The 15,392-nt window shown below is 41.5% G+C and overlaps 1 protein-coding gene across 4 annotated transcripts; it reads right to left on the bottom strand.

Annotated features, from left to right (window-relative positions):
* Positions 1-431: 431 nt before the first annotated feature.
* Positions 432-13,494, bottom strand: LOC135561802 (CD209 antigen-like). Of its 4 annotated transcripts, none has more exons than XM_065003671.1 (6): positions 13,182-13,494; positions 4,628-4,726; positions 4,317-4,520; positions 4,056-4,198; positions 3,854-3,954; positions 432-3,529 (listed from the first exon to the last, which is right to left on the bottom strand). In XM_065003671.1, the coding sequence occupies exons 1-6, from the start codon at positions 13,333-13,335 to the stop codon at positions 3,388-3,390; spliced, it is 843 nt and encodes a 280-aa protein (XP_064859743.1). In that variant the 5' UTR covers positions 13,336-13,494; the 3' UTR covers positions 432-3,387. The 4 variants fall into 4 exon arrangements, with proteins under 4 accessions (XP_064859743.1, XP_064859744.1, XP_064859745.1 ...); XM_065003672.1 differs by lacking the exon at positions 13,182-13,494 and adding an exon at positions 4,770-7,948; XM_065003673.1 differs by lacking the exon at positions 4,628-4,726 and having other exon boundaries at positions 13,182-13,493.
* Positions 13,495-15,392: the final 1,898 nt, after the last annotated feature.

The following is a 15,392-nucleotide window of genomic DNA, read 5'->3' as shown; positions in this document are numbered from 1 at the left end:
TGTCGCAAAACTAACTAAAAAGCCGCATTCCCCAAGAGAGGATGGCTTTCACTTCAGCAGTGATAAATTCACATACTTCTTTGAGGAAAAGATCATGATCATGAGAAAGCAAATTACGGACTCCTCTTTAAATCTGCGTATTCCTCCAAAGCTCAGTTGTCCTGAGTCTGCACAACTCTGCCAGGACCTAGGATCAAGAGAGACACTCAAGTGTTTTAGTACCATATCTATTGACACATTGATGGAAATAATCATGGCCTCCAAACCTTCAAGCTGCATATTGGACCCTATTTGACCGAAACTACTGACAGAGCTGCTTCCTGTGCTTGGCCCTCCTATGCTGAACATAATAAATGGCTCTCTATCCACCAGATGTGTATTAAACTCACTAAAAGTGGCAGTAAAAAAGCCTCTCATGAAAAAGCCAAACCTTGCCCCAGAATAACAGACTGTATTACAAATAAACAATCACTCACAAACAAACATGGGGGAACAGAGGGTGTAAAAATGAACAAGTAATTGGGGGATTGAAAGCAGGTGTGTAAGACAAAACAAATGGAAAATTAAAAGTAGATTGGCGATGGCTAGAAGGCCGGTGACGTCGACCGCCGAACGCCGCACGAACAAGGAGAGGGGACAGAAGTCGTGACAGATGTTAACTTTCACTGCTAAGCGGATGACACACAGCTGTACATTTCGATGAAACATGGTGAAGCCCCAAAATTGCCCTCCCTGGAAGCCTGTCTTTCAGACATAAGGAAGTGGATGGCGGCAAATGTTTTACTTTTAAACTCGGACAAAACAGAGATGCTAGTTCTAGGTCCCAAGAAACAAAGAGATCTTCTGTTGGATCTGACAATTAATCTTGATGGTTGTACAGTCGTCTCAAATAAAACTGTGAAGGACCTCGGCATTACTCTGGACCCTGATCTCTCTTTTGACGAACAAATCAAGACTGTTTCAAGGATAGCTTTTTTCCAACTACGTAATATTGCCAAAAATCCAGTGCTATTCTCTCTACACTGGCTTCCTGTTAAGGCTAGGGATGATTTCAAGGTTTTACTGCTAACCTACAAAGCATTACATGGGCTTGCTCTGGAGGCAGGGCTTTCTGGAGGCAGGGCTTTCTCCTATAGAGCTCAATTTTTATGGAATGGTCTGCCTATCCATGTGAGAGATGCAGACTCTGTCTCAACCTGTAAGTCTTTATTGAAGACTCATCTCTTCAGTAGGTCCTATGATTGAGTGTAGTCTGGCCCAGGCGTGTGAAGGTGAAAGGAAAGGCACTGGAGCAACGAACCGCACTTGCTGTCTCTGCCTGGCCGGTTCCCCTCTCTCCACTGAGATTCTCTGCCTCAAACCCTATTACAGGGGCTGAGTCACTGGCGTACTGGTGCTCTTCGATGCCATCCCCAGGAGGGGTGCGTCACTTGAGTGGGTTGAGTCACTGACGTGATATTCCTGTCCGGGTTGGCGCCCCCCCCTTGGGTTGTGCCTTGGGGCAGATCTCCGTGGGCTATACTCGGCTGTCATGACTTCTGCTGAAATCGATGCCTCTCCTTGTTCGGGCGGTGCTCGGCAGTCGACGTCACCGGTCTTCTAGCCATCATTGATCCATTTTTCATTTTCCATTGGTTTTGTCTTGTCTTCTTACACATCTGGTTCCAATCCCATTCATTATCTGGTTGTGTATTTAACCCTCTGTTTCCCCTCATATCCTTCTCAGATTGCTTGTTTGTTCATGATCTTGTAGTTTGTATTGGTGCACGTCGGGTCCTCGTATCCATTATGGTTTGGAAGCTGTCTTTTTAAGTTATTGAACTACTCCATTATACCAAGTTTGATTCTCCTGCGCCTGACTTCCCTGCCACCTATACACACGTTGATGTTTATACTGTATTATTGACTGTATGTTTGTTTTACTCCATGTGTAACTCTGTGTCGTTGTATGTGTCGAACTGCTTTGCTTTATCTTGGCCAGGTCGCAATTGTAAATGAGAACTTGTTCTCAACTTGCCTACCTGGTTAAATAAAGGTGTTTTTTTTTTTCCTAAATCATCCTTGTATCAGGACGGTAAGTTGGTGGTTGGAGATATCCCTCTAGTGGTGTGGGGGCTGTGCTTTGGCAAAGTGGGTGGGGTTATATACTGCCTGTGTGGCCCTGTCCGGGGGTATTGTCGGACGGGGCTACAGTGTCTCCTGACCCCTCATGTCTCAGTCTCCAGTATTTATGCTGCAGTAGTTTATGTGTCGGGGAGCTAGGGTCAGTTTGTTATATCTGGATTTTTTTTTCTTATCCGGTGTCCTGTGTGAAATTAAGCATGCTCTCTCTAATTCTCTCTCTGTTTCTTTCTCTCTTGGAGGACCTGAGCCCTAGGACCTGAGCCCTAGGACCATGCCTCGGGACTACCTGGCATGATGCTGTGCTGCTGCTCCTGTTTCAACTGTTCCGCCTGCGGCTATGGACCCCTGACCTGTTCACCGGACGTGCTACCTGTCCCAGACATGCTGTTTTCAACTCTCTAGACACAGCAGGAGTGGTAGAGATACTACTCTGAATGATCGGCTATGAAAATCAACTGACATTTACTCCTGAGGTGCTGACCTGTTGCACCCTCTACAACCACTGTGATTATTATTATTTGACCCACATAGCCTGGTTCCTCTCTAAGGTTTCTTCCTAGGTTTTGGGCTTTCTAGGGAGTTTTTAGCCACTGTGCTTCTACACCTGCATTGCTTGCTGTTTGTGGATTTAGGCTGGGTTTCGGTACAGCACTTTGTGACATCAGCTGATGTAAGAAGGGCTTTATAAATACATTTGATTGATTGAGGGTTAATAATTGGACATACTTTTTTTTACTAAGCATAAGCCTATGGCAAATCACATGACATAAATAAATAAAAAATAATGAAGAATAATTTTACAGAGTACAATATGTCTACATACTCTCCTCTAAATCTAAACAAGAATAATTGTTTTCTCTTCCTCATTCTCTTAATTTTCTTCTTCCTCCTCTGTCTCTCTCTGACACTAAGGCTCTATCTCAATTAGTCTTCTAGTCTTTCCTAGAAGGAGAGGAGATAGGAGAGGAATCTATCTCAACCCTATTAGAGGAGAAGGTCCAAGGTCCCTCCCCTAGGATTGTATTCTCCAATGTGTTTGGAGAAGAAGTCAAAGAGAGAGGATGTGAGGAGGAATTGGGGAAGGTCTAATTGAAAAAGAGCCAGTAGGCAACTCTGTAATACAACTTTTTCTCCTCTATGGTGAGTTCATCTCTCACCTTAACCACCAGGTGGAATCATCACTTAACCATTCAGCACTGTGTTCTACCATCAACATAATAATAACAATAACAGAGAAATACTGTTTGTTACAGTAGGTTATTGTTACACCTCTTTCTCACAGATCCAGTTATGATTTGTGCCACATTTGTCATCATTCCATGTCTTTACAGGATCATCTTGTCTAAAGTATATCTCAGCACAGTCCTCTTGCCCTCTATCATCAGGCTGTTCTGCCGCCCAGTACCTAAACAACACAGAGACAGTCAGACACTGTGGTACAAACATACTCCTCAATTATACACATAGTCCTATGTTTTAACAGTTTTAAAGACATTCTGAAAGATGATCATACCATTATACAGAATGGGCCATTTCCAATTATATTTATTTATTATATAATGGCATTTTAATCGAAAAATCTGACTTGATTATTGTGATACATCTATAGTTCTCATTGAATAACATCCATGAATAGAAACATGGGTCATTCTGATGAACATGATTAGATGCAATTTATCATTGTTGTTTTGTATCCCAATATCATCTGGTAAAATGGTAAATATCTCACCCTGTGGTCAGTGGGGTGCCGTCCACCCACTTCCAGATCCCCTCAGTAACAGAGTCATTTAGACCAATCCAGGCTCTCAGGTGGAGGTTGAAGACAAATGTCTGTTGTTGAGAAAGATAGCACATTTTAAGATATTTATAAAAAACTGCACACATATTAGTGTACTGAGGAAAATTATATTTGCTCCGACTCTCTCTCTCACCTGTTCCTCTCTGCTGTTTATGATCACCAGGTCTGCTCCTCTATCCAGACAGTCCTGTCTGCTCTGCTTCCAGGTTTTCTTCTCAGTAGAGAGGAAGTAGAACTTGGAGTCAAAGTATATCCATCGCTCCTGACAATGCTGCTCTGTTGAAGAGCAAATGTGAAAACATTGAGAAACTTAGCCAGTATCTTTAAACTCATTAACCCATTGATATTTTATTACTGTTGATCTACTTCTAATTTATCACGGCTTATATCTCACCTATCACAAAAAGCTTTGCCTGAATATGACCTTTCTCTTCAGTCAGGTTGTTGTATCTGGTCTGTAGCTGGTCTCTCTCTTCAGTCAGGTTGTTGTATCTGGTCTGTAGCTGGTCTCTCTCTTCAGTTGCGTTGATTTTATAAAGGGAGAAACTCTGAAACAAGTTGTTCCTTTTATCCTCAGAATCGTTGATGGCTCTATTATCTACAAAGTATAAACACAGTTATTAGGTAAAACACCAGGTAATTATGCATAGTAACCTGCACCTCCTATAACTAGGTGATAAGCAATGAACTTGGACCTAAACTCACAGTAGACAGACAGGCCTATGATCCCAGCCAGTAGGACACACAGCAGCCCCAGACACACTGCAGCAACTAGGAAGGGTCTCTTCCCTGAGCTATCAAGCTCTGTGGACACATACAAGAGACTGTTATGTTTTGTGTGTGTTACCTGAGTGCTGGTCTCCTGGTCCATTACTAGGAGCAGTGTCTGCTGTCTCTTCTCTCTTGGTGCTGGTCTCACCGTCTCTCAGGGACGTAGATATATTAACAATCCTCTCCTCCATCTCACCTCTGTTAAACTTGACCTTCTAGTTCATATCTGGCTCAGCATAGATGCCCTTTGACATCTTAACAATACCTGGGTCTTTCTTTCTATGTAGGTCAACTATACATTAAGTCTCTGCTTCTAGAATTAATGTGGTGGTCTTTCCAACATGGCCACCAGGAGGCGGCGTACGTCAACTGCAAGACCTCTACACGTTAAGTCTCTGCTTCTACTGATATCATTGTCTCTGAGTTATCTGTGTGTCTCTGTCTGTGTGACTGCTGTAGGTGTTAACTATAGGGAAGTATCAACATAATGACAGAGTAGTTGTTAATAAATAAAAATAGGGCAAGTTTGCATGCTTGTGCCTGTGCTTGCAGATGTGTGTGTGTGTGAGAGATTGTTACAGTGATTATTGTTATAACATTTTCTGCAGCACAATATAAATCATTCCCTGTCTCTACATGTTCATCTTGTCCAGAGTATATCTCAACAGTCCTCCTGTCCAGGGAATGGGACTTGCTATTTATGATGATGGACAGGACACTGTCATACCAGGAAGATATAGATCATAGAGGGGAAGTGGAGAACAAAGACTAGTTTCCAGAACTCCTCCTTCCTTTCACCTTTCTGCTGATTTGGACCCTCTGTTTACTCCCAAATATACATCAACATGTTCAGGAGGTCCAGGACTACAAACATGGGTCATTATAATGTCCAGACAATAGATTTGACACTACAAACTGATCCAAGTGGATATTGAGGATGGGTAGTTTTAACCAGTGAGGATGAGATGATAACAGTAAACCCCGGGGCTCTCCTCTACATTTACAGTTTAGTCATTTAGCAGACACTCTTATCCAGAGCGACTTACATGACCAATTAGGGTTAAGTGCCTTGCTCAAGGGCACGTCAACAGATTTTCACGTAGCCGGCTCGGGATTTCGATGCAGCACCCTTCGGTTACTGGACAATCAATCTTAACCGCTAGACAACCTGCCTCCCTCTCTCTTAATGAACCTGAAGGAGATTTTGAGTGACAGCTGGTTGAATGACAGAAAAGGTCCACTTCACTTCCTTCTTTTGGGACCCATATGGAGGAACAACAATCAAATATGAGCATTTGATATTGTGCTTATATGTAATTTGACAACAGACTGACTTTCAAAGATTATTAGGAAAACACACAGCAGCCCCAGACACACTGCAGCAACTCCAGAGGGTCTCTTCCACCACTGAACATGTACTGAATCACACATTATTAAAGATCTTTGGTAATGTGTTTAACTGTTTCATCCAGGATTGAGACAAATAAAGCTAGAGTACTACAGGATAAGCTCACCTGTTTAATATATTGTGTGTAATGTGTGTGTGTGTGTGTGTGTGTGTGTGTGTGTGTGTGTGTGTGTGTGTCTGTGTGTCTGTGTGTGTGTGTCTGTGTGTCTGTGTGTGTGTGTGTGTGTGTGTTCATGCGATCTTACCCGAAGCAACAACTCCATCTCTTGGACGGGGTTTGAAGGAACTTACGTTGCCATATAATTGGCCATCGATGTCTTCATTGCATTAGATTTGTTGTCTTCAAATCCATCTGTGTTTTCATAGACTCCTTCTGACATCTTAAAATTGTGCTCAAATACAGTAACTTCTACTTCTAACCTCAACTCTAATGTACGTTTGTAGCTGTGTCTTCTCCCTGTGCTGTTCTGCGTCTGTGTGACTTTAGGTAGTGAAACTCTTTATCAGTCAACCAAAGTGTGAGTTCAACACAACACAATCAGCAAGCCACCACGTGACTTGCACCAGTCTTAGTTTGATAATATAATACATTACATTACTATATATCATGCTATACAATGTATGTGTGATTTCACAGGGTCCCAAATCTGGATGTGCTAAAATTAATTGGGATCCTGTTAATTGACATATGCACTACATATATCATGACTGAGTTTACAGCACCCCCAGCCTTCAAATGGAGAACACATTATGGCTCTCACTCTGTGACTGGTGGTGTAGGGGAAGATGTCCCTAGACGCTGATCTTGGGTCAGTTTTGCATTTCCACCACAAATGGTTAAGGTTAGGATCGTGGGAGGGATTGCTGATCATACACCTAGGGGAAACTTCCCCCCAGAGTTTGACTGGCCACCAAATACCCTTCACTTATTTCACATTTTGTTACGTTACAGCTTTATTCTAAAATTGTTTACATTGTTTTTTCCCCTCATCAATCTACACACAATACCGCATAATGACTAAGAAAAAACGGGTTTTCAGAAATGAGCGGGTTTTCAGAAATGTTTGCAGGACATATAGAAAACCTATTGTTGACTTTAAAATTAATCATTAGTAGTTTAACCCCAAAGTAACACTAAGACATGGCTATGAAATAAAGTTGAGGCCAAAGAGTAACAAGTATGCTGTCCAACCAGAGAGAGAAGAGGAAACTGTGGCTGTCAGAGTGAGATGGGAGGGAGAACAGTAGCAGTGTTAGTAGTTTCCTGTGTCTGTGAGGTCTGAGTGAGATGGGAGGGAGAACAGTAGCAGGGTTAGTAGTTTCCTGTGTCTGTGAGGTCAGAGCTCAGTACGGCTCAATCTATCAACTACAATGAGGAGAGAGCTGTCTCGTTCCAGGCAGACTATATTGCAGTTGAGTAGCACGTATCAACAAATGGACATACGATTACTATACAACATGATATGATTAACTGATGTGTTAAACACCAATCCAGGCATTGTGAGATCTGGCAGGTGACTTCAATGTAGTCAATCTGGAACGTGGACAATGTCACTAGTGGGCTTGGAGGAGAGAGAGGGCGGGACTTGGTAATAAAGGAATCTTTCAGCAGACATCATGTTGACTAGCAGAGACAAGTTAACCTCTTAGTCCGCCCCATCCCGCATGCGGTATCGTTACTACAGCCTCAAGCTCATTAGCATAATGCATCATTAGCGATTTTTTTAAATCGCAAATGAAACGAAATAAATATGCCTGTTCTCAAGCTTATCCTTTTCTTAACAATCCTGTCGTCTCAGATTTTCAAAATATGCTTTAGAACCAGAGAAAATCACTAATTTGTGTAAGAGTGGTGATAGCTAGCTTAGCGTTAGCATTAGCATTTAGCACGCAACATATTCACAAAAACCAGCCAAGGAATCAAATAAAATAATTTACCTTTGAAGAACTTCAGATGTTTCAATGAGGAGACTCTCAGTTACATAGCAGATTTCCAGTTTTTCCTGAAAGATTCTTGTGTAGGACACATCGTTCCCTTTTGTTACTATGCATATGGCTACCGAAACTAACCGAAAATTCAGTCACCTACATGTCGAACTTTTTTCCGAATTAACTCCATAATATTGACTGAAACATGGAAAACGTTGTTTGAATCAATCCTGAAGGTGGTTTGTCATATTTCTCTCCGTTGAAAGCACCGTCCTTGTAGCCTGGTTTGTTCTGAGATTTGAATGGAAAAATACCGGGACCTGACTTTTGCGCACCAATTGCCACGCAGCCACCTAGCGGGACACCTGGTAAATGTAGTCTCTTATGGTCAATCTTCCAATGATATGCCTACAAATACGTCACAATGCTGCAGAGACCTTGGGGAAACAAGAGAAAGAGTCCGTTGATTCCTGTCGCATTCACAGCCATATAAGGCGATCATGGAAAACGTAGCCTCAGAAATCCTGTGCATTTCCTGGTCGGTCATACATCTTGGTTTTGCCCGAAACATTTGTTCTAAGGGACTCACAGTGAAAATCTTTGCATTTCTGGAAACGTAAGACTGTCTTCTTTCCAAAGCTATCAATTCCAAGCATATTCGAGCATCTTTTCGTGACAAAATATTGCGCTTAAAACGGGCACGTCTTTTTATCCAAAAATGAAATACTGCCCCTATAGGACTAACAGGTTAACTGTCATAAAATCTACTGTCTACCCACAGGTTAACTGTCATAACATCTACTGTCTATCCACAGGTTAACTGTCCTAACATCTACTGTCTATCCACAGGTTAACTGTCATAACATCTACTGTCTATCCACAGGTTACTTTGACACTAACTGTTGTTTTGACACCACTATAAAACACAATATCTCTAAGAGATGGAAAAGATCATGAATATCTATTACAGTAACAGGGGCGGAGCCAGAGGGGTGTCTGGGGTATCTGCTCCTAATACTGGACCAGGAGACCAGCAAACAGGTAACACACACACACAAAAAAAACATAAAAGTCTCTTGTATGTGTCCACAAAATGTCATTCGCTACAGGCAGTTTGATGCTGATTGACATCTAATTTCACCTCTTGTCAAATCGAAGAAGAGGAATAGAGAATAGTAACCTCTTGATACTAGGGGTCAGATATATATTTTTTAATAACGTTCCCAAGGTAAATTGACTATTTCTCCCGTCCAGATCGTAGAATATGCATATAATTTACAGATTAGAATAGAAAACACTCCAAAGTTTCCAAAACTGTCAAAATATTGTCTGTGAGTATAACAAAACTGATTCTGCAGGCGAAAACCTGAGAAAATCTAACCCAGAAGTGATCTTTTTTTAATTATCTTTGTTGCCTGGCCAGTCATTATATATATATATATATATATATATATATATATATATATATATATATATATATATCTTATATTTAAAGGGGTATCAACAAGATTTCCTTTCCAATGGCTTCCTCAGGCTGTGACCAGGCTTTAGACATAGTTTCAGGCTTTTATTTAGAAAAATGAGCGAGATTTTTCAAAAGTAGTCAGGTGTCCTCTGAATAGTTCCTGCACGAGAGAGGGGAGCTCTCCATTTTCTTTTTCTCTCTTATTGAATAGGTATACGGTCCGGTTGAAATATTATCGATTATGTTTGTTAAGAACAACCTGAGGTTTGATTATAAAAAACATTTGACATGTTTCTACGACCATTACGGATACTTTTTGGAATTTTCGTCGAACGGAACGAGGCTTTGGTTTTCTGAACATAACGCGCACCCCAAATTACGTTTTTTTGTTATACAAGTAATATTTATCGAACAAAAATAACATTTGTTGTGTAACTGGTAGTCTCGTGAGTGCAAACATACGAAGATTATCAAAGGTAAGCGATTAATTTGATTGCTTTTCTGACTTTCGTGACCATGCTAATTTGGGGCTAGCTGTTCTAGCATTGATTGATACACTCACAAAAGCTTGGATTTCTTTCTCTGTAAAGCATATTTTCAAAATCTGACACAATAGGCGGATTAACAACAAGATAAGATGTATGTTTTGGTATATTTCATTTGTGATTGCATGATTATAAATATTTTTTGTAATATTTTGCGAAAATGATCCCGTAAAAGGGATCCGTAGCGCAGAGAAGTTGACGTGGGTTGCGAGATACATAAGAATAAGAAGAACATACATAAGAAGAAAATATATTTCCACAGCTTCATGAGCTCTTTTGGCGATTTGGCGAAAGCAGTTTTAAGGTTTAGCATCAGGTTTAGGTTTCCTGAACAACTTTTATGAAAGTTGAGTTGCTGTGTAAGTTAACGTTAGAACTTTGGCTCCATAACAGACAGTTAATCAGATAAGAGAGATTGGTTCCCAATTTAGCCTAACATTATGTTTACATCTGTGCTAGTAATACACACATATACAGTGCAGTGTCGTAAGTTACAGTATACACATAGCTAATGTGGGGTAACCAATAGGCTACAGCTGTCAGTGTTCAGCAAGTTAACATTCAGCAATTTGAAATCCTTTAACTCAGTTAGATTTTCATACTTGAATTCAAAATTAACAATTGTTATTATCAATCTGTTGACGTTACTCAAAAGATTACCACAATTTGCAGATAGCCTGTTTGCTGTCGTAAAGTTGTAAGAAATTATAGCTAGTTAAGTTACTTACTGCGGAGTAGGGCTAGCCATGATCTAACTAGTAACTTAGGCTGGTAGTTGATTTTAAGGTACAGTTATGACAATGGGGATGTGTAATTAAGATTGAGATTGGACTGAAATATGGGTAATCGGATGCTTAGATGTAACCATAGAGTCTTATTTTTGCATAGGGTCAATTAAACATGATAAGAAAGGGAGAAATATCAGACTTCTTTTTAAAGAAGCACAAACAGGCAGATCAGGTGCAAACAGACCCCAGCCATTGCATCACAACCGGACCCCAGAGCAGCTCCCTACCTGAGGCTAGTCAGAGTCAGTGTGGTCAGACTTCACAAAGACCCAGTCTACCACCACCAGGTCAGAGCAGCTCCCTACCTGAGGCTAGTCCGAGTCAGTGTGGTCAGACTTCACAAGGACCCAGTCTACCACCACCAGGTCAGAGCAGCTCCTTACCTGAGGCTAGTCAGAGTCAGTGTGGTCAGACATCACAAAGACCCAGTCTACCACCACCAGGTCAGAGCAGCTCCATACCTGAGGCTAGTCAGAATCAGTGTGGTCAGACTTCACAAAGACCCAGTCTAACACCACCAGGTCAGAGCAGCTCCCTACCTGAGGCTAGTCAGAGTCAGTGTGGTCAGACTTCACAAAGACCCAGTCTACCACCACCAGGTCAGAGCATCTATCAGGCAGTCAGTCCCATGCCCAGTTCAGAATTTAAGTTTAGCTTCCGTTTGTAATAATGATTTTGTCAGATTAAGCCTCACTTCAAAATGTTGGTTGTTGATTAATGTGTGTTCTTGTTTTGATGGCTGTGGCATTTTTATTGTGATTGTACACTAATGGTTATTGTGTCATTTTAATGTAATAGATGTATCAAGGGATGACATAAAGACCTCTGGCTCTGAGCAAGACAGTGAGCCAGAGCTGCCAGGAGGTGTCATCGAGCCCCTCCCTACTGCATCAAGCACCAGATATGCAGTTCCAAAAGGACCCAATGGTAGGCTAGGCCTATACTTTAAACTACACCCAATGGTAGGCCAGGACTATACTTTAAACTACACCCAATGGTAGGCCAGGACTATACTTTAAACTACACCCAATGGTAGGCCAGGACTATACTTTAAACTACACCCAATGGTAGGCCAGGACTATACTTTAAACTACACCCAATGGTAGGCCAGGACTATACTTTAAACTACACCCAATGGTAGGCCAGGACTATACTTTAAACTACACCCAATGGTAGGCCAGGACTATACTTTAAACTACACCCAATGGTAGGCCAGGACTATACTTTAAACTACACCCAATGGTAGGCCAGGACTATACTTTAAACTACACTCAATGGTAGGCCAGGACTATACTTTAAACTACACCCAATGGTAGGCCAGGACTATACTTTAAACTACACCCAATGGTAGGCCAGGACTATACTTTAAACTACACCCAATGGTAGGCCAGGACTATACTTTAAACTACACCCAATGGTAGGCTAGGCCTATACCTTAAACTACACCCAATGGTAGGCCATGCCTATACTTTAAACTACACACTTTAGTTAGCAGCTGTTAGTATCTAATATTGTGGATCCCTTAATTATACATTTCCATAGAGATATGACACATTATTTAATCTGTATTTCAGACATGTCAAGATCCAGAGAAGAGGGTCCTATACAGCCGTGTTTGAAAGAAATTCCCAGAATGCAGCATGGTACTAGGAAAAGTGCTTTCAACAGTTTCTGGTATAAGGACAATTTAAGGCTTGAATTATCTGTAAGTCAAGATTCAATTTATTGTTTTGCCTGTAGTGGATGGCCCCGATCTCAATGAAAATGTACGTTATAATAAAGAAAGGTATGAAAACCAGCTCACTGACCACAAAGCAAATTCTGAAGCTTGTCTCTCTCTGTAGTCAGGTTGTTGTATCTGGTCTGTAGCTGGTCTCTCTCATCAGTCAGACTGCTATAACTGGTCTGTAGCTGGTCTCTCTCATCAGTCAGACTGCTATAACTGGTCTGTAGCTGGTCTCTCTCATCAGTCAAGTTGTTGTATTTGGTCTGTAACTGGTCTCTCTCTGCAGTTGTGTTAGTCTTATAAAGTGATAAACTCTGTGACAAGATGTTCCTTTTATCCTCAGAATCTTTGATGGCTCTGTTATCTACAAAGTATAAACACATAGTTACTAGGTAAAACATCAGGTAAATAGGCTTAGTAACCAGCACCTCTATATAACTGGGTGATAAGCAATGAACTTGGACACAAACTCACAGTAGACAGACAGGCCTATGATCCCAGCCAGTTGAACACACAGCAGCCCCAGACACACTGCAGCAACTAGGAAGGGTCTCTTCCTGAGCTCTCAGGCTCTGTGGATACATTCCATATTATTTTATGTTTTGTGTGTGTGTGTGTGTGTGTCACCTGAGTGCTGGTCTCCTGGTCCATTATTTGGAGCAGTGTCCTCTGTCTCTTCTCTCTTGGTGCTGGTTTCACCGTCTCTCAGGGTGTCTGCACTGACGTAGATATCCACAATCCTCTCCTCCATCTCACCTCTGTCAAACGTGACCTTGTTCATATCTGGCACAGCATAGATGACCTCTCCAACAACTTACTGTGTTTTCTGTCTATATACAGATTCTGGTAATATAGTTGCCCCTGTGTCTGTTTCTTTACTGTACCTGTCTCTGCTCTGAGTCTTTGACTAACTGTTTATGACTTCATCCAGAGAATAAAAGGGAAATGTCAAAAGAGGAAGGTGATGAAATAGTAACATTGTGGTTAAGGTCAGGACATTTTCTTCTCCTGTTCATGTTGTGTGTAATGTCCTGACCTCATGTTGTGTCTAATGTCCTGACCTCATGTTGTGTGTAATGTCCTGATCTCATGTTGTGTCTAATGTACTGGAAATCTGCCAGAATATATGCAGACTAGGATGAACACGTTTTTCACAATTTTTCCTGTTCTGCCAAGTATTCAAAATGTAATGAGTACTTTCGTTTTTTTTCCCCCCACCTTTATTTAACCAGGTAGGCCAGTTGAGAACACCTTTATTTATCCAGGTAGGCCAGTTGAGAACAAGTTCTCATTTACAACTGCGACCTGGCCAAGATAAAGCATAGCAGTGTGAACAGACAACACAGAGTTACACATGGAGTAAACAATTAACAAGTCAATAACACAGTAGAAAAAAAGGGGAGTCTATATACATTGTGTGCAAAAGGCATGAGGAGGTAGGCGAATAATTACAATTTTACAGATTAACACTGGAGTGATAAATGATCAGATGGTCATGTACAGGTAGAGATATTGGTGTGCAAAAGAGCAGAAAAGTAAATAAATAGAAACAGTATGGGGATGAGGTAGGTAAAAATGGGTGGGCTATTTACCGATAGACTATGTACAGCTGCAGCGATCGGTTAGCTGCTCAGATAGCAGATGTTTGAAGTTGGTGAGGGAGGTAAAAGTCTCCAACTTCAGCGATTTTTGCAATTCGTTCCAGTCACAGGCAGCAGAGAACTGGAACGAAATGCGGCCAAATGAGGTGTTGGCTTTAGGGATGATCAGTGAGATACACCTGCTGGAGCGCGTGCTACGGATGGGTGTTGCCATCGTGACCAGTGAACTGAGATAAGGCAGAGCTTTACCTAGCATGGACTTGTAGATGACCTGGAGCCAGTGGGTCTGGCGACGAATATGTAGCGAGGGCCAGCCGACTAGAGCATACAAGTCGCAGTGGTGGGTGGTATAAGGTGCTTTAGTGACAAAACGGATGGCACTGTGATAAACTGCATCCAGTTTGCTGAGTAGAGTGTTGGAAGCAATTTTGTAGATGACATCGCCAAGTCGAGGATCGGTAGGATAGTCAGTTTTACGAGGTAAGTTTGGCGGCGTGAGTGAAGGAGGCTTTGTTGCGGAATAGAAAGCCGACTCTTGATTTGATTTTCGATTTGAGATGTTTGATATGAGTCAGGAAGGAGAGTTTACAGTCTAGCCAGACACCTAGGTACTTATAGATGTCCACATACAATGTCTTGCGAAAGTATTCGGCCCCCTTGGACTTTGTGACCTTTTGCCACATTTCAGGCTTCAAACATAAAGATATAAAACTGTATTTTTTTGTGAAGAATCAACAACAAGTGGGACACAATCATGAAGTGGAACGACATTTATTGGATATTTCAAACTTTTTTAACAAATCAAAAACTGAAAAATTGGGCGATCTTTCTACACATAGATTGTGCAATATTTGCCCATTTTTTAAGATTTATTTTTAAATTCAACCTCTGTCAAGTTGATTGATGATCATTGCTAAACAGACATTTTCAAGTCTTTCCATAGATTATCAAGTCAATTTAAGTCAAAACTGGCCACTCAGGAACATTCAGTGTTGTCTTGGTCAAACTGTGTTTTAGCTTATTGTCCTGCTGAAAGGTGGTCTCCCTTCCTCAGTAAATGGTCTCTCTCACTCTATTAACTGGTATCCGTTCCTCAGTAACTGGTCTCTCTCCCTCAGTAACTGGTCTCTCTCCCTCAGTAACTGGTCTCTCTCCTTCAGTAAATAGTATCTCTGCATCAGTAACTGGTCTCTCTCCGTCTGTACCTTGTCTCTCTCCCCCAGTAACCAGTCTCTCT

The sequence above is a fragment of the Oncorhynchus nerka genome, linkage group LG18, assembly GCF_034236695.1.
Source record: "Oncorhynchus nerka isolate Pitt River linkage group LG18, Oner_Uvic_2.0, whole genome shotgun sequence".
Classification (NCBI taxonomy): Eukaryota; Metazoa; Chordata; class Actinopteri; order Salmoniformes; family Salmonidae; genus Oncorhynchus; species Oncorhynchus nerka.
Note: the sequence above shows the minus strand (reverse complement) of the source record. Positions and strands in the feature narration are given on the sequence as shown.